Genomic DNA, 20,271 nt, shown 5'->3' on the forward strand with positions numbered 1-20,271 from the left:
TTGTTAGTAGGCTATTATTGGTTTATAAACATTTGAGTAAAGTATGGACGTGGTTTGGAAGGTGGATTTTTTTTTCTTTGCACTCTAACATTTTGTTATTATTTTTATAAAAATAAAAGACAAAGTAGCTTTAAATGTTGCAGTTTACATTTTCTTGTGTAACTGATTGAGAGCATACAGCAGTATCAGTAAGTGGCCAGAGAGGGGCGTCAGTAGAGGGGTATAGTAGAAAGGGGCTGGCCGAGAACTGTCTTCAAACCAATGATCGGCTGAAGCTCATGCGCTTTTACACTGTGAATTCGGTTCAGAGCGGAACACACTGACAGCATCAGCTCTTCTTTTCCTCTGTCTGCGTGCACACCGATAGTGAATGTCAGTTTAGAGACCATCGTATTACAGCAACATCTTTTATTTCGGAGGGGACGCGTTTTCATCGCAGCAGACGCACGGCGCATGTTCCTTTTAAACCCGAGTCCACCTGTGTGCGAGTAACTGACTGGGAGAGATTTGTGCATTTCCAGGAACGGGGCTGTGCAACTCCTCTTCATCGCCGCACCGAAGGGAGAATCCGTCAACGTCATTTAAACAGGAATAACAGCTTCGGTTTTTCTACGGAGTGACTATGCGCGTCCTGTGCGGATTGTGAGAGAGAAAAGTCGCCCGTTCGCTCCAGATCCAAAAGGGACAGACCGGGTGGTTCCACAAGGGAATACACTGGGTTCGGAAGAGATCCGCCTTCGATTCTGAGCACTTGAGAGAGAGAGAGAGAGAGACAAGAAGGAACGCACCATGCCACTTGCTCAACTGGCAGAACCATGGCCCAAAATGGAGCTGGTGCAGCTGGAGACGGAGGTGAGAGGTGGTGAAATCACAGCACTAAAATTAACTGATTCAATGTGTCCTCGGGGTTACTCTATCCGAGCCAGAGGTCCACGTGTTTGTGTTTGGGGATTTCATGAGAAAATAGGCGATGATAAAGAAATGTGAAACATTAAAATAACTGCAGAGCACTAAACACTGGAGCAGAGTTCTGTAGGTATGGTGGGCTGTCTTTACTCGATGCTCTTTTGGAGCTCGAGCTTGACGCGCGGGGGTTTTGTAACACTTGAGGGTCATTCCACGGAAGGGTGTCCCACGTAACCATGCGTAAACAATGAACTGAACAATGGGAAACTCTCAATAACTTTAACTATGACTTATAGACATTTTCTTTTACGCACACACACACACACACAAGGTGTGGATACGTTTTGGCTGGTCTCTAACCTTGTGTTTCCAACCAGGTTATTAATCAGCCATGTTATTGTCCAGACTTCTGTTATCAACAGCTATACAAAAAAATTGTAGACCACAAATTATGTTTAGAAATATCAACAATAATTATCTTGTACTGACCACCTTACAATGTAGTGGCTTTGGTAAAAAGTCTAGAAATTAATAAATAAACTGCAAAACTGTCAGCCCTGTTGTGAGTCATAGCTTGAAAGCATACATAAATTTTTTTTTTTTTTTTTTGCTTGAGGTTATATAATGAAACTTATCAACGCTTAAGGAGGTTTTTTTAAAAACAAAAAGAAAGTTACATAATCTTTTAATTTTAAAAAGGCAGCGGTTTTGTGGAATGCAGCTTTTATCATCTTTGTACTGTAGTGGAAGCAAGAAATAAATAAATATTTATTATTATTTATTTATTTATTTTTTAAGTTGTGCTCAGTGAACCAGCTTTTTTTCAGTGTTTCTTGGTGTGCATTTTGACTTTGACTCGGGGGAAATGTAAAAAAAATCTAATAAATAATACAGAAGGTCATAAGAAAGTCTGAGAAGTTTTACTTTCTGAAATACTGTGCTCGCTAGAATTTGTGTAGCCAGACTGTGTGTGGCATGTAGTACAAAACTTGTATTTAAATGTTTTTTATTACGTTAAAAATATTAATAGCAATCTCACTAGTAGCCACATGTTTGTAAAAATTCACTGCTCTCTGTACTGTATGTCATTTTTAGCATTCATGCTATGAGATGTTTTTTTTTCTTCAAAAGCTTTATATTTCCTTTTGATTCTCAAAAATATATTCAGTATGCTAATTTGAAGAATCATATCTTTCGATCACACGCACAGACCGCAGTGATAACAGCTCTGAGAGCTAAACTCCTGCTTTATTTCAGTTTTGTACTATAGTCAACTTTCAGACGTTTGCAATGAACAGTACGAGAATTTGCTCCAGCAACTTCGGCTGGAGGCCAGGTTTATAACTACAGGGCAAGCTGAGACAATATGGCCTGTGATGTCCATGATTAATGAGAATAGAAGAAAGACAATTTAATAACTTTTCTTGCTCTCAGACTAATGCTGATCTCTTTTGAGAATCGCTACAAGAGACATGTTTTACAGTCTATTGTTCCCGTCATTGTAATCTGTTCAATTTTAAGTTTAAATTAACTTTCTTTTTCCCTTGCCTTCTGGTCGTTCACCCCTTTAATGGGATCACCAATCAGGCGACAGCAGGTTTGCTGCAGAAACATTTTCCGTACTTCTCTGTCCACCTGAGTGAATTTTTTTTCTTTAGATGAGAAAGAGAGGCAGAAATGAATCTAGATTTATACATTTAGCGGAATAACTGCTGATTAGAATCTTGCTAAAGCATTTCAGCAAGTACCACAAGCCTGTAATGTGTTTCCTGAAGTAAGCATGAAGAACAAGATACAACTAGAACTAGCTACCGACCGCCTGATTTGTATAAAAAAAGAGTTTTGCTTCTTGCTCTCTGGCAGTTTTTTGCATACCGTCACTGCTTAAAGGGCCTCTAAACACATTCATGAAACATTCTTAAGTGTTTAGGAGTAAGTTCTGAGTAATTTGTGTGGGGGGAAAAAAAAAAAAAAAAAACCTTCCCCAAAACTCTCCTCTGGATTTACAAATGCATCGGATTTGATATTTGAAATGTACTTTGATGAATTCCATTCATTCGTAAATAGGGTTCTCATGCACAGTCATTCACAATTTGCATAATCTCCACCTATGAATTACCGCTATGGGAACTGCGTGTCCAGGAACGCAGTGGAATATTCTTGTCTACTTTCTAAAGCTTGGCTCCAGTATATTGCATGAATGCAAAAATTACAATATAGCCATATACCTAACAATAAATATTCAATTAAAGTGTCCATCAAAGCATTTTTTGGCAGGCTGAAAAATGCCAGCTAGTGGTGCTTGAAAACGCTTTGGTGGCACAGAGGTTTTCCAGCTGAGATGCTTTAGTTGCTATGATTTGGAACACCCACAGCAGTAACGTAGAACTAGAATGTTGTTTCGAAAAATATTACTCAAAATAAAAATGCGGAAACCAGATTGGAGATTGGTCGGTGTAGTATTTGTCCCAGCCCTCCTACATCGATTGGACGGCTGGGTAAAAAGTGACAGTGACTAGCACTGCGTTATATCATTAGCTAAACAATTTTTCCAAAAAAACAGATCATCATAATATTTTCTGATGGCAGCGCATCAAAATCCAGTGTCATCAGTTTGCCAAAAAGAACACACATTTACACATGGCAAACACTTTTGTACCAACTAACATTTTGAAAAAAAGAACACTAATGAATTCGAAGATTTATGTCAGAACAGCTTTATGAATGATTTACACAAAAAATAGTTCTGCTCTTGTTTCATGAATGAGGCCCATTGTGTGCAATTTAACAAGATGCCTGGAAAACCGTTGCCGAAGTATCGCGGTTCCTTATAGTGACTGGTTACCTGATTGGTAACTATAACACTTATTGCTTTTAAAAAGTTACCCAAGCCTTTTGCTGCAGATGTGTGAGTTAATTCTTTTTTTGTTTTAGTCAGAGATCCTGCTGTTCACCTTTTTGTTGGCTGCCATGCTCTCTGGGGTCGTGTTTGTAATCATACATACTGCACAAAGATGATTGGTATCATTATTTCAAAAGCCTGTAGTTACATGGAACCTGGAGCTTGTTCGACAAGGACTTCCAACCCTTTGGAGATAAGATGCTGGAGAACAAAGGAGAGCATTTGAGGCTGTATGCTTCTATTTAAACGACAGGCGTTCTGTGTGCTCTAGGAGTCACAAGTTCTGTTCTCGCTCCATCACCAGAAATTTATTCCTGTGAACCCGGAGCTTCCCAGATTTGCTGGAAGTGTGTTGACGGTATATCATGGCGTATGAGGCCCGGTCTGTTCCACAGGGAGGGGTTATGTTTCACTTGAAAGAACCAGTTTGACTGTGTCCTACGAGCCAAGCTGTGAGCTCTGAACTGAGATGGAGCCAGAATTCAAGCATTAGTGTTGGTGGATTCGTGTGCATTGATCAGATGTTCTCTGCTCTAGATGCTTTCAGTTTCCTTAATGAGTTCTAACAGAATTATTAAAAGAATACAAATTAGATTCAGTCCGATTTCTTACACTTGCTTTTTTGCTCTTGCGTTTCCTCCGTTAATGCCACACATGCAATGCCACGTGCTTCCAGCGTATGTTCCTCGGGAATATGAGATTTTTAAACTGTGTGTTTCCGGTCTCAGCTGTCAGTGCGTGCAGCGGTTTGAAACATGAGAAGGCGTAGCAGTTCATGATGGCCGAGAATATGGAGATGATGTGATCCGGACTAGAAGCCGAATTTCATCCTGTCATCTCTTTTTAAATCCCTGCCACCTGTGAATACCAGTCAGTCTCACTCTTTGAAAGTATTAAACATTTATCTTTAATTCATCACAGTTTTAATCATTCGATTAATCTGTGATTCCTTTTGTCTTCCTTTCCTTGTCATGTCGTCACAACCTTTTCTTTCACATTACTCCTGCTGTCTGCCTCCTTTCTTTTAACCAGGGCTCACATATTGTGTCAGACCATCATCTTTGATGTGTCACATAGTCGTTCAGTCTTGTATAACTGCTTACCATGCAGCCTTACACGCTTGTCAGGTTTGACATTGAAATAGACACAAATGTTTTGTGTGCATGTCAAATGCCTGAATCATCAGCATGCTGACATTTCTGACTCATACTGTTTTTTTTTTTTTTTTTTTTTTTAATTAAAATATTTATTTCCTTTCATTAATCCTTCATTCATACATTCAATACATTTCTTATACAGTGGTGGAAAAAATGATTGGAACATTACCAGCTAATAAATGGTTTTAAGCCAGTTATTTCTATCTTTTGCTGTAGTGTGTCAGTAGGAAATATCAGTTTACATTTTCAAAACACTCGTTTTGAGGATTTTGTTCGCACAAGGAGTCTGACGACATCCAGTGCTCCACACGGAGATCTGAGCTCATCATCCGGTCTGTGTGGAACGACACGAAGAAACAGAACAAACTCCGACTAAATGCAGAAGAACTGTGGCGGCGTCTAAGAAGCTTCAAGAGACCTACATGCAAAGCTAAAGTACTGTTAAAGGTTTTAGGCACTTGTGTAAAAATGATGTAAAATGAAGCTACTGTCAAAAATAATGCCAAATAGATTTTCTTCTTCAGTTAACTTCTATTAACTGAATGAAATGTGACCATTCTTTATATTTAAAGCAGCTTTTGCCCTAGGTGCACTTTTTCAGGTTTTTCATGTAGCTTTGCATGTAGGGCATCTTGGAGATGTTACCGCAGATCTTCCGGATTTAGTCTCAGTTTGTTCCGGCTGTTGTCAGAATAATAGTTTCTACTGACGCACTACACCAAACGATAGAAATAACTGACCATATTTCGCTAGTGAAAACACTAGTGTTCCGATATTTTTATCCACCACTATTTACTTCCTTTATACATTTCTTTCCTTTTTAATTTAATTACGGTGTTCTACACTGCTCCTTTTCTCTCTTCTGATATCACTTCTGATGTGTCCCACTCAGCAGCATCACCTGATCTGTAGGTTAAAGGTGAGATTATGTAATGGCCTAGTTGCATGTTCCTACCGCTCTAAGGAACAGTGTGACCTGTTCGGGACTTCAGAAGCATCTAGAAACCCTTCTCCCGCTGTATCTGTCATTTTGTTGGCCCTATGAGGAAGTGAGTCACACGTAGGGACAGCTTTGACTTTTGATATTGGTTTCTTCAGGGCTTGAAAAAAAAAAAGAGTTTCTTATCCTCACCTATAGTCCATATGAGGTTAAAAGGGAGCAGCTGAGTTGATGGTTGACTGGACTGGCATTACATCATAGAAAGAAATCCAGGAAATACAGAAAGTTTCTTTTAAGGTTTTTTTTTTTTTTTTTTAGTTATTTTTATAAATCCCCTGTATCTAATTAAAGGCAATTTCTTATTGAGAGAAAAAAGAGAAAAAGACGGTTAAATTCTTAAATTCTCAATGAGTTTTACTTAAGGAATCGGATTTTCATTGGACATCAAATGGTGATCCAATTCGGCACCAAAATAGTTTATCATACAAAGGTCGAAGGAAAAATGTCTTTAAAATCAATCGATAGTCATTATGGTGTGAATAGAGAAATTGGCATATCTAACAGCCTCTTGAAATTTGATGGTTTCATGCTTCATAAAAGCCATTAATTCAAACCACAAACCAGATTTAGCCTTGTAAGGGAATTTATAGTGTATTTTTCATGCTTTATGAAGATGAACATGTCACATAAAATGTCCATGTTAGCATCTGTCTGATTTGACTAGCTGCTTCTTTCTTATCCTTTCCCAGGGAATTGAAAGGGAATTCTTTCTCTTTACTTTTGAAAGATGTTTTGCTACTTGTTTTATTATTTGCACTTATGTTGTTTTGTAGCAGCCCTGTCTAATTCTCCTGTGCTTGTTTCATTAATGGCCAAGTCACTTAAATACAAGCCTTTTAATTCCTTTCACACCTCTTTTTTTGCCTCTCTCACATTCAAACATCCTCTCACCTCTCTCAGGAACACTTTGGTCCCAATTACTTGCATGCTATTTCTGTAACAGGGTCACATTATAAAAGAGATGTTAATTTTTTGCAGACAACTTTTTTTTGTGCTTTCATTTGCATTGCATTGTCAAGAAGAGAGTTTCAGGGTCACGTGCGACCAGTAGCCATAATCTGTTACGTTTTGGGGTTTACGTGTTAACATAATAACATAATCTGTTCTGTTTTGTGTTTTTACTTTAGTTTGTTCATGCATTTTATTTACGTTTCAGCTTCTTAATCTTAGTATGTGTGTGTTTTCTTTATTATGTTAAGAATAGTTTGGGTTTGTCTTCCTAGAAAGCCAGAAGTTGTGCTTAAGTTTCACTTATATTCTGTTTGTCTTTTTAACCTCCTGAAAGCACACACGTTCTTTAGACACACACATGCTATTTTATGTGTGTTTTTATTTTGTACATATCTCTGACCTTTCACAAAATGCTGGTGGTAAATCTGTTTCATTCTTTTAGAGACCCTACAAAACACAGTCTATCGTGTTGTACATCTTGTATAATAATTTCAATAACCCGGATTCATTAGTGTTGTATGCATTAAATGAGTGCAGTGTTAATTAAGCACGGCTTATATCTCCTTATCGGTTTCATCACAGAAAGCTGATGTTCACAGCTCACTTTGACAGTATATTAATGATTTATGTAACTGCATATCAACTTTTGCATAATTCAGCTTATATATTAAAGCGCGTGTGAAGTGTCTAATGTCTGTGCCGCTAGTGTTGTAAAAACAATGTAAAAATGACATTTTTTCTTGCTCCTAACTTATGGCATTGTTCGCAAAGTAAAAAAAAAAAAAAAAAAGTAAGCTATTTTTAATGAGAAAACCTTGTTAGAAGTTGTATGATAAGTTGATATATTTCATGAGTCATGAAAACATACAGGCAATACAGAATTAATACTTATGACTTCAAATGATATATTGAGGTCTTATGCAGCAAAGTTGTTTATTTATTGTATCTTTTGTTTTTTCTATCGATTGTTGGGTTTGTGCATCCCAGTTTGTATGGTTTATTTATGTTGCTATAAATGTTTGTGGATGGCCAGAAGTCTCACTTCACAATTTGGAGACAATGTCTGGTCTTTCCAGTTACCAAGGAAACTTCTTTACCAGACCTCTTGTGCTTATTGTTGTCAAAAGTGACATTGACGGCAAACCGGAGCTTTTCTAAGACGAGTTTTCAATGAGCAATTTCAACTTCCAGAACACTTGAGTGAATCGATCTAAAGTCAGCATTAATGAACTTCGCATCCTTCGGAATCCTTGATCTTTGCCTGTTTTACTTTCTTTTCTTTTTTTTCTATGAACAGCCAGAAGTGTTTTCTTCTCTCCTCTTATTCTTTTTATTTTTGCTTCTTTCATTTCCTTCTCTTCTCGCTCAAGGTTCTGTGTTGAATGAAATTGAAAGCAATAGCCCGTGCAGGAAGCGATTCTTGTGTTTTTCTGCCGGGTCATGAGAAAATGCCCAGTTTGAACTGCAGAAATTCTACATGTTGGCAATTCAAAAAAACGAATAAACTGTACAAACATTCTCTCTTTGTCTTTACATGTTTAGTTGTTTATGAGGAAGATATTGATAGAACGATTGCTGATTTTTTTTTTTTCCTTATGTCAAGTTCTGATAAACTGTCTGTCACAGAAAAATGCCTATGAACAGGAAATATCACGAGGAAGTGCTGTCTTCAAGTTTTTTCTTTTTTTAGAATTTACATGTATTTTACATGTGTTTTGTTTCTGGGTGGTTATGGTTTGCTCTCACCTAAAGAGTCTTTAAGTTACTTGATGTTAGCCGCCCATTATCAGATACAATTCCCAGAGGCAGACGCAGACATCAGATACAGTTAATGCATTTTATTTTTAGCTCTCTTCAAGGCTTTTTACACTCTAATTAAAGTCTCTTTTAGGTAAATCTGTGAAAAGTTAAAAAATGCAGTTCTAGATTGAAAGTGTACAGTTAATTTAAGTAAACATATTTAAACCCTAATTCAGTACTAACCTAGAAGAAATACAGTATAAACAATATATAAATGTAAATGTCTTATTAGTGCTGTGCAGTGAAATCTGTGTCTGGGGTGCTTGTGACACTGATTCCAGGTATCCTGAGAGGATAGGATGCATTATTTATTTTATTCAATTTCCTGTATCTGAACAAAACAGAGCAAAATGTCCCTAAGCATTCAACCTCAATTCAAATGAAGACACAAACGTTAGTTTATTGCTTGTCACACACTCATTAAGTTACGATTTTCATCTGCTCAAGCCAAACGCTGAAACTAGAGACTTTAATGTTTAAAACAAACAACAGATTTGAGGGTCTCTGGTGTCCACCGTCTCTTCATATTAAACAGGTTAAATGTACATTTAATTGAATCATATCCTGCGATACGTGAACATTGTTGATCTGGAATGTTGCCTTCTGCGATCATGATGACCGACCTTATGAGACCTCTCCACTTGCAAAACCCTTGCTTCGAGTTAACCACCGTATTTATTTTTTAATCTTTTCTGAATAGCTCTGCTGGCCTTCTGTGTCCAAAATTGTGCAAAAACATAGTGAAACAAGGTTTTCACACCGCAGCTGTCAGTATAAAACAGTGTTTGTCCGATGGAGCAACAGTAACTAAGGGGGCGGGGTTTACCGATGGGTCAGTTCATTTGAAGAATCGCAAAAAGAAAGGGGGTATCTGAGCATATTAGAAGCAAAGCCTGTTTAAATGCCCCTGAAGCTGTTGATTATGTCATCTAGGCATAATGCGCTTTATAATTTTGACACCACAGCTGTGAGCCTTCAAGTACATGCATGCATGCATGCATAAATGCACACACAAGCTGTGGCAGTTCTCACGATAATAAGCCTGAGGATTCAGATGTAAACATGCCTGAACTTTATGTACACTATTTTGAAGATTAACGATTGCAATTATATATATTTTGCATACAAGTAAATGGAGTTTAACAAAGTTAAACCTGTTTTAAACGCTTCCCACGTGGCACTTCATGAAGTTTTCTGGTTACTGTACTGTACTATTGTACCTACTATTTGATGACCGTTCTTAATCATGCAAAGAAGTAAAGAGTAAGTAGTTGTGTCCAAACGATAGTGCAGCATATACATATATTCATGAATCTCTTTCTGCTTCTCTTTCAGAATGGGCAGAGCACCACTGAGGATGGGGTCACTTCAGCTGTTAAGGTAGGACCCAGCTTGCAAACACACTTTCAGATGTTTGGGGCAGTTATAATAGACTTATATTTTTCCAAAAACACCTAGAAATGCTTATTTCCCTGCAATTGCTCTTGTTGATCCGGCAGGTCTGTACGTTCATTCGTAGTTTGCAGGACAGATTCTTTTCTGCTGGTTCGCTCCTTATTATAAATGATCGCAGATTGCAAAAAGAAGGTATAAAAATGAATCAGACAATCATTTAGGCCTAATAGGACACATGGTCCGTAAGCTCAGCTGCCCCCAACTTTCTCACACTGGCCATGGGGTCATTCTTGACGTTGAGCCATGAATTTAAGTCATACTGCTGCTTTAGATTTGATTTGATTTGATTTATTCCGAGTGCTGTGTCTAAGAAACCTTGGAGTCTCTTCTGTCTCACAGGAGTGTCTGGGGGTATATTGGCAGCTTTCTGAAACAATCAATTGAACAAGTGCTAAGAAGAATTCAGTCTTCTGGCTCAGAGACTCTGAGACCTCTTTATGTGTCAAAAGGGGTTGGATTACTCATAGCCTCTCTGTTCCAGGGTTCATCTTGACTTTTTGCAGCCTGTCTATCTAACTGTTTGGGGAAAGCCTCTCTCTCCCTAATGAATCCCTGCATTTGTTGCGTTTTTATGTGTAATATGAGCCTGATGTGATGGACAGAGAGACAGCTTGTCTCCTCCCACAGCTTTCACTTTTTTCTGTCTTTCTGAACAGTGAGCTCACCTCAAAACTGCAGTACAGCTCAGTCAAGGTCCTGTAATGCTTAATACCTCAGAGACTGCGGCTGAATATTTTTGGACCTTTAATTTAGTCTGTCCAAAGACAAAATGACCTCACTTGAGCGAAAGTTTAATGAGTTTCTGTTATCAGTGAATGATTAAATATTATTTTTGATTATTACGCATAGCATTTAAGTAGTCAAGTCTATAGCCAATCAACCGTTGGCTAATTATTGATCATGTAACTAATTAGCATTTGTATGAATATGCCACTGCAGTACCTAAATTGGTTGTATTTCTTGAAGTTATTTTGCATAAACGTACCAGAGCTACTTGTGACTGGTTTTGTGCTCCAGGGTCACGTTTGTAGAAACTGCCAAAATACATTGTATGGGTCAAAATTATCGATTTTAAAAAGGATATTAAGTAAAGATCATTTTCCTTTACTAGATATTTACTGTAAATATTTCAAAACTTTTTGATTAATAATATGAATTCCTAAGGACATAATTGGACAACTTTAAAGGCGATTTTTCTCAATGTTTAGATTCTTTTTCACATTTTGAATAGTAGTATCTCTGCTAAAAATGGTCCTATCCTGTCAAAGGTCCTATTTATTTAGTTTTGAGGTTTAGTTTTAGATTTATAAATGCCAGTTTTGAAAACATTTTAGACTGGACACTTCTTGTAGTCCAGGCTCACAAATAGTAATTTATGTTTTGTTGGATTTTCATGATAATTTAAACATTTAAGCCTGTTTAAGCTAAGGACCGTTAAGATTTTTTACATTGTGGCTTTTACTTGTCTTTAAATTCCAGACCTTGCTTTTAAACATTTTATAACTTATCGCCATTATGGTTATTATTATTATTATATTATTACTGTCATAGATTTAATTTGATAAAAAATGTATATGGTGTTTAAATTTATGAAAAAGCATTTTGAAATATTTCATCATCATACACAGTTTGTTATTTGTATATCAAATTTTTTTTTTTTTTTTTTTGAAAAACTTGGGTGTGGGTCAATTTTTATTTAATTTTTATCATTATTATTTACAGTTGCTTTATTACTATTTTTACATTATAGTAATGAAAATAAAATTTCAGGTGGTATCTGTGTAAATAATGTCAAGTTAAATCTTAAAAAGGTTCTAAAAGTAGATTAGGGTCTAAATATACAGTCTTATTTCTTTTAAGTGTGATATTTGTTCTGGTTATCTTTTTGAGAACTAACGCAGCATATAGCAACACATAGCAGTACCACTGATAGTCTGAGCCCATGATTCATGAGTCCATTACTGCTGGCCGAATCACCAGCTCACGATCTGTCACTGGTTCCCTCGATACATGCTGATTGGTTGTTGTTGTTGTAAACACTTAACATAAATCACACAAGTTTTTATTTCATTGTACGTCAGCAAAGGGTCGTTGGTGAGGGTCATTTAACTGGTGATGAACTTAGATGCGATCTATGGTCGTCATAAATACAGCAAAGTCAATCTGTTTGAAAGGACAGAGCTGGCATGACAATACAGCTATTTGATCTGAGGCAAAATACAAACAAAAACAGACATTATGGCAGATTTACTGTGAACACTTCAAAAGTCCTCTACTCCTATCGCTTGTCCCTGTTGTCTAGTTTTGAATTGGGTCATGTGGATAAATAAATGGATGTCCGCCTGTCGAGGACTTTGTCTTTAGTCTCTTAGTGCAGCTATTTTGAAGCATCCTTTTCTTCATTATATGGGAACACCATGTCTAGGTGTAATATAATGATTTGTGAGTGGGAACAAGTGTTGAAGAGATAGATGGATGAGGTCAATTATGAAAAAAGAACAGGAACAGCTAATGAGGCGAATCCTGTTGCCCTTTATTTCACTCTCACTCAGTGTTTTATCTCCCCAGTGTGTTGATATTATTTGCCCTTGTTAAAGCTTTAAGTGTGTATTTTTCAGTGTTAAAATCCTTTTCTTTCCCAGTTTAAAATGCCATATAGATCTGCAATTAAACAATGAAAAGTATAAACACTTGCTGTTTATGAACATCACAAATAACGTGGCACAGCAATAGCGCCTCAACCAATGGCATGTATTTGGGGGCTGGAGTGTTTGTGGAAACCTGTTTAAAAACATAATTTTTCGGGGATAGTAGTTAGCCTGTGATCTACCCACCCTCGAGGCATCCTTGGTATATATTACTTTCTTCTTTCAGACGAATCCAATCAGAGTTGTTAAAAATTGTCCTGGCTCTTCTAAGCTGTATTATTGCAGTGGGTGACAACAGTCCAAAACGCTTTAAATAAAGTGCGCACATCCATAAAAAAAAACGTGTCTCACATGGTTCCGGGGGGATGGGGGGAACTCGTAGATGACGTAGGACCTCGGCGTTGCGTGATTATTGACAAATGCATACATCCTACTTCATTTGCTGGAACAGTCAAAATGATAACGCTTGAAAAAGGCAGGACAATTTTTTTTTATATACCTTTTTATTTGATTCATCTGAAAGAAGGAAGTCATAGGCATATACACCTAGGATGCCTTGAGGGTGAGTAAATCACTTTTATTTTTTTAAATTTATTTTTTCAACATGCCCACTTGAAGTAGATCTAAAGCCTTTTTTGCATGTCTTCAGCTGTAGGACCCAAGCTTCAGGATCAATACTGTGGATGAATGTTGCTAATAATACCTCAGTTCTCCTCCATCCTCCCCAGCGAGAGCGAGCAGGAATAAATAACTGCTTGTCCAGGAATTTCTGTCAGCCTGGGTCTTTAGTTGAGCCAAGTCAAGCATGACATTTCAGAGCCACAAGCGACAGTCTTAGGTGATAAGAACAGAGAATTTAATGAAACCTTATCATCTCTATTTCATGTCATTTTTCAACTCCTCACTTCCTTACCTTTTTAGTTTCTCATCATCTCTGACTTCCTTTGTCTTTAACCATCCCAATTTTTTTTCATGTATTTCTACAGTTTTAAAAATTAAAGATGCACTTCCTTGTTGTATTACTTTATACAGTTCTGTTATGTAATATTTCATTCTTTATATTAAAAACGTTTTTTGGACCTGTGGACCTGTAACTTTGCTCTCTTAAATTGTTTTGATTTGTAATTTAAAATTTTATCTTTTTATTATTGTTGTTGTTGTTCACATTTTTAACTTGAATTATTACATTAGTCGGCCCTAGTTATTTTCTGCCCCAGGTTTGCCATTTTAGTGAAACATAAGATATAAAAGACAGATTGCCTTTCTGGTGTCTTCTGAACCAAATGCACACAGAGTTCAAAACCTTGCATCACTTTCCAGTGTGAGCTTTGGCACAAATTGGCTGTGGTGACTGTCAGATCCCATCTTCGCATATGGTGAGCCTCATCTGCCCTAAGGGTTTTTGTAGGCAACATCATGCTATTCTTAGGCTGAACTTCATTGCAATAGTTTTGTAAGTTTCCATGGTTAATTTGTATGCCATTCGAAAAAATGAAAGCTAAATGATTATACAAAAGTTGTTATAAAAGCAAATTGACTTCACATTACATTTTTTCTAACAGAACTAAAAGCCTTCACCTAAATAAAAATATACCTCATCTGAGAATATAGTTTTAATAAAATGTATGCAAGATTAAATTTGATTGATTCTGGCTGCAAAACTGCGCACAAACATTTCATACTCATTTTAATAAATTAAGGTTTTTGCTTTATAATTGTCTCAAGCACACTGTGTACATTGGCTCCATTACATCTAGTCATTTTGATATAAAGTGGAAAACAATGATCCTCTTCCATTAGCTTGATAGTGGACAATTAATGGCAATGACTCTAACCATTACATAGTTTCCTGGGTATATAGAAGTGTTCTCATTTGAGCAGAACGTGTATGTACGGTTTTACAGTCAGCTAATCTAAAGCTCATTTTTTTGTAATTAGTAAATATTTTCCAAGGCTTGTGCTCTCTAGTCAAAACATGCTTCAGCTCCTGTGATCGTTTTGTTAAAGGGTGGTTCCTCATGCCTGGATTAAATTTGTCATATCCTCCCCGGTTTTTCTCTTTTCCCGGCCAAAATAATCACGTTGATAGCACAAAATATATACCATGCAATGCAAAACCTAACAACATGATTTGTTTTTGTTTTTTTTCTGGTAAACATCATCTTATCAGGAGGCTATTCGTTTACTAGTATACCTAATTTTTCTGTTTTCATCTTCACTGCTCCAGTGATGAAAGACAGACCTCTCCTCTCTTATCACTCAGGTTTTGAACATTTCTGCTAGTGTCTTTTGCCAATTTAGGGAGTCATTTCCAGAGCTGCCTTAGAAATTGGAACAGAATCAAAGACTCATGTTAAAATTGAAAGCGAGAAATTGGTCTTGTATGAGACAGTTCAGCTCTAGAGAGCAGCAGAAGTACTAAACTACGAGTCAATTTCATCTGATGGATGTATTAAGCTTCTCATCTGGCCTCGTGGTAGAGTTCAGTCCTCTTGGCTGCTCTTTCTGTGAGTGTATTTGCTGAAGTTTGTTTTAAAAAGTCCGAGCTGTTCTGTCTTCTGTTCTGTTCTGTTCCTCAGTTTCTAAGAGCAGGAACGCCCTTCGGGGAGTCTTCAGTCATTTGTTTTGTCTATAAAGTGCTGTCAGAAGTGCTGCTGCTTATTGTCTAGAGAGCGAGAGAAAAAGAAACAAATATTAACACGCATGTTGTTGGACGCGTAAATTGGGAAATATGGAGGGAATGTTCATCCAAAATATTTTTTGTACGTTTGTTTCAGCACTTAAAGATCTGCATGTTAGGATTTTCTTGCTTGCCTTCGCACATAGTCCTACTTGTGCTATTTTGCTGGATTTTAGAGTCCCTCGACATAGTCATGTGATTGTGTTTGTGTCCTCCATAATTGATGTTCATGTGATGTGTTGTCCTGTTTGTTATAAAATGTTAAATTGATGAATGTTGCCCCTGTTGTGTGTTCGCTGTGTACCGCTTTGCTGACTATATTGACCTTGTTGTCATGGTGTTTCATAATCGGCATGGCAACAGCATGAGATATCGATGCATTAAAAAGAGAGAGATAGAGAAGCAAGCGTGTTCAGCGAAACATTGCGGCTCATTGTCAGTTGTCAGAGTTGGAGTAAAAGGTTTTTAATGAACGCATGTTCATAAATACTAACTATTGGCACTAATGAGAGCGAATGGAGTCTTGCCATCAAAATTGCTTGCGTGTGTGTGAGAGAGTGGTTGTGTTAACATGAGAGGTTGTCTTCTGATATAAACACGCTCAATGTGCATAATGATATAAACAACAACAGTATAATCATTTTCAAACTCTTACAATATGTTTGCCAGCTAAAGACAAAAAATAGAATTCAATTACAATTTAAAACTTCCATGAAGTGAAATCGTTTGTCGAGCAAAACCCAGATTTTTTTTGTGTCTGTTGAAACTATATGTGGTCCCTCTAGATGTCTGGTTTTTGTTTTGTGCTGAACCTTGCCTGAACTGAGCGTAAACACTGCATGGCTCTATGAAGACTTTAATATTTAATAGAAGCGATTATGCTTCTACGACTGAACATTGGGCTTTTAATCACACGCGACTAACTATGCTCCTTAACCTACGCACACACACACACACACACACACACACACACGGTATGCCGTTCTTTATTTGTCCATTTTTGTGTGTGTGTACACTCCTGTTCAAAAGATTGGTTTTGGAAACATGTTTCTGCATTTTTGAAAGAACTATATAGAAAGAACTTCACCAAGGCTGCATTTGTGATGTAAAAATAATAATAATAAAACTAAAAATAATATTGTGAAATATTATATTTTAATATGTGTTTATTTTATTGGTTTTAAATAATTTATTATTGCGATGAAAGTGTAAAAACGTAAAAATAATTCTGATTCAAAATTTTCAAAACATTTCTGTGTGTTTAAAACAGTTGTGTTGCTTTATATTTTTGTGGAAACCACATTATATATTTGTCTTCTATTACTTTTTGATTTAATGCAAAATTGCTGAATGAAGTTAATTTCTGATCCCCAACTTTTGAGCAGCACTATTTAATATATAAAAAGATTTTTCTGTTGTCAAGAAATACTTTCATTGTGTGGAATAATTAACATTTCTGAGCTTGGAATCTATGATCCTATCGTAGATATGTATCATATTTGCTGTCTATGTGTAAGCAACTTGGACATTTCTACTAAACATCTCATTTTGTGTTCAGCAGAAAAGTTGTTCATGCAGGTTTGAAGCAACAGGCTGAGTAAATGATGAGGACACACTGTTCATTTTTGGGTGAACTGTCTCCCAGTGCTGTGAAATTCATGATATAGGTGGTATTCAACTTAGGACCTGTGTGAAATGGGGGGAGAAATATTTCAAATAAGTGAAACTGAGTCTGTGTGTGTGTTTGTGCGTGTGTGCGCACTCTCAGTGGAAGGGAATGGGGCTGGGGTTGGGGGGAGCAATAATGTCTTTTCCATTGGTGTGAATTTGATTAGTATGCGCTCTTATGCTAGATAATGGCCTTTTAGGTTCGATCGGCACAGCTGGGGTGCTTTGCACACCATAGAGTTAGAGTGTACACGTCTATGTTTAAGCCTAGTGTGTTATAGAAGTCTGCATGCGTGTCTTTGAGAAGTGGGGGTGTGTGTGTGTTTTTAAAGAGAGTATTTGATATCACTTTCAGCATCTGAGTGAAATCTCTTTGAGGTCATCCTCCCTGAAGAGGAACTCTTGTGCTTGCTCATCAATTTTTCAGCAGTCCCGGTCACTTTGTGTCGCTCCCCGGCACTGATGTTATCTGATGCCCTTAGCCTGTAGCGTGTTTGAACCCCGGTCTGTGGGTGAGAGTGTGTTTCTCATGATCGGTGTAATTAAAGCTTCTGTTTGGGTTTCTGCTGCACCGACTCACAAATCACAGCCAGGCTTAAGTGGACATCAAGGGCTACCTCTCATTAATAGTGAAAGATAGTTCAGTATTCTGGAAATGTTTAGTAATTTTTATTTTTTTTTTATACTTGGAAGCACTAAGTATAGTGATGGAGATGTAGAATTCTTTTTAGTCATGGTATCACGTTACCTTCTTTTATCATGATGGATGTCCAAAAAACATGACTGTGCCAATAAGTAAGATGATTTTTTTTTTTTTTATATAAATTTTTTTTATCCTCCACGAAAACCTAAACATTTTGAATTATCAAGATGTCTTATTTTTCAGGCCCATGCCCTCAACTGTTAACTGACTGTCCTGTATTAGCATATGTGAGCAATAGCTTGTTATCTTCAAAACCTATACCTGGCAACCAGTCTCCTGAATGTTGGGGGTTTTGTCTTGTATTTATTTATGAACTGTCCTGAATTTTATGCCTGTCTTTTTAAATGCACATGAGCTGCTACTCCCCACCCCCTTTTTCAGAATACATCTGCGCCATTATATCTTGTACGTGCTAAAGAAATCTGTTTCGATTCTTATTGTCATGTTTATCGCATTGAAATCTTGCATTTGGAGGACACAGACAGAAAGTGTCTGCTAAAGGCATGCGGGTACTAAACTAAGTTCTCATTCACACACAAGTTTACATTTTAAAACACACAAGTTACAAAAACAGTCAGTTAATTATGTCTGTGAAAGTAAACGGCTGGGAAATAAAGGACACGTTTATATTAGATCTGTGCGGCAAGGGGAGCGAGATCAGATGCTCTCATTTCTTTTCAAAGGCTTGCAGAAAAAGGCTTACTAATACAAAGTTACTGGGTTAAACTTTTTCCTGTTTTTTTGGTTGGTAGATGCACCAGGGATCTGATTTTAGCACTTAAAACCTGGAAAATTTTGATTTAACAAGTGTGTATGACACAGCTCTGTTTATGGCATTAAAGAAAAAAATGTGCTATTTCTTACCTTACTCCACAGAATCTCCTTTCAGGTGTAGCACACTGCAGTTTTTCAAACCTGTTATATAATATGGAAATTATTATTATAATAATATATTCCCATATATTAACATTTGACACATTTAAATTAGTTTTAATGTTTCACAGTGTCAGTGGGTCATTATACATGCATGAAAAATGCATAGCTACAGTTAATATTCTAGGGGGTCAGGAATCATCATAAAAAATACCAGGTGTTAATATAAGGATATCGTCAGTGAAACTTCTTGTACCACTGTAACAGTGGTGTGTGTGTGTGGTGGTGTTTTGAAAGTTGTCGTCGTCTTCGTCGTAGCCTTTATACTCGTCCTCCAAATGTCAGTTTTGTGCCCGTCACATTTTGTTGGTTTAAATTAACATTATTTAAAAAAAAATAATTGTATATTTTTACAATAACGATGCAATCAATATAAGACAATTATGAATCTCATATTGTCAGTGTTTTTAAGCATTTTACATTTATTTCGAAATAATAAATATTTAAATAAATGTCCTTTTTTTTCAACCATCTGGAATACTGTAAAGACTGGTCACAGATGTGGTGATATACTTTATATTTGACCAAGCTGACTACTCAACAAAAATTCCCACAGATTGTTTTGTTATATTAAGTCTATGTAACAAAGTGGTTATGTCCAAGTGTGTAAGATGTTTACATTTTTAAATGAGTCTTTTCATTAACACCATAATATGTTGCTTGAACACACGACCCATCATAAGCAGTCACATCCAATCATGTCCTCATGTGACTTTTCATCATTCATTCTCAGTCTAAACCCACCCCACACTTAGGACGGTCTGAGAGGTGAGAGAGACACAGGCTACTGCTGTCACTTTACCTGCTGGTATCACTGTTTGAGGAGCATTACTTTCGATAAATGAGCGATTTATATACTTTTAAATGTTATGTTTTGTAACATATTATACGCTTTAATTTTTGTTCTACAGATATTTTTTTCATCCAATATTTTAACGAGGTACTGCCTCCCTGGAGGAAGTGCTTCTGCATAGTTGAAGTATCGTGTGAATATCATGTAGCGTAGTGCATTTTCATATGAATAATATTTCATAAAATAATTCTGTCTTCGGAAGCAGCACTACAGGAACATGTTTCTGTTTATAGCAGAACTATAGACCTTGCATATTGAAGTCGAGCTGGAATGTGGGCAGAGCATTTTATGTATTTGTGGATTGGGTCTATAATAGTGTATGTATATGTTGTGTAACCATGGTGATGTGTAACCATGGTGACACTGCAGGCAAGCCAAGGGGTTGAGTAGAGTAAGTTAATGCTCTGTGTGTGTGTGTTTGTACGTTCGCTGTGAGTACAGGTCACACTCACTCACTCAGTCTGAGTAATCGCTCCCTTGAAAATGACAAATCGCCTGCCATCCTCACACTCTGTGTGTGTGTGTGTGTGTTCCTGTTGCAATTATGATCCACTTTGAAAGGACCCCCAAGCGGTCTGTGTTCATATCCTGTGCTGTGACTACAGGACAGTCTGT

General features: G+C 36.9%; 1 protein-coding gene across 2 annotated transcripts in view; it reads left to right on the forward strand.

Annotated features, from left to right (window-relative positions):
* Positions 1–277: 277 nt before the first annotated feature.
* rps6ka1 (ribosomal protein S6 kinase a, polypeptide 1) overlaps positions 278–20,271 on the forward strand; it is a 48,491-nt gene continuing 28,497 nt past the window's right edge. For both annotated transcript variants that reach the window (XM_043263056.1, XM_043263057.1), the window contains exons 1-2: positions 278–852; positions 10,052–10,096. In XM_043263056.1, coding sequence (XP_043118991.1) covers positions 790–852; positions 10,052–10,096 — 108 coding nt within the window. In that variant the 5' untranslated portion in view covers positions 278–789. The remainder of the gene's footprint in view (positions 853–10,051; positions 10,097–20,271) is intronic.

Source organism: Puntigrus tetrazona, chromosome 17 (assembly GCF_018831695.1).
Source record: "Puntigrus tetrazona isolate hp1 chromosome 17, ASM1883169v1, whole genome shotgun sequence".
In the NCBI taxonomy this organism is placed as follows: Eukaryota; Metazoa; Chordata; class Actinopteri; order Cypriniformes; family Cyprinidae; genus Puntigrus; species Puntigrus tetrazona.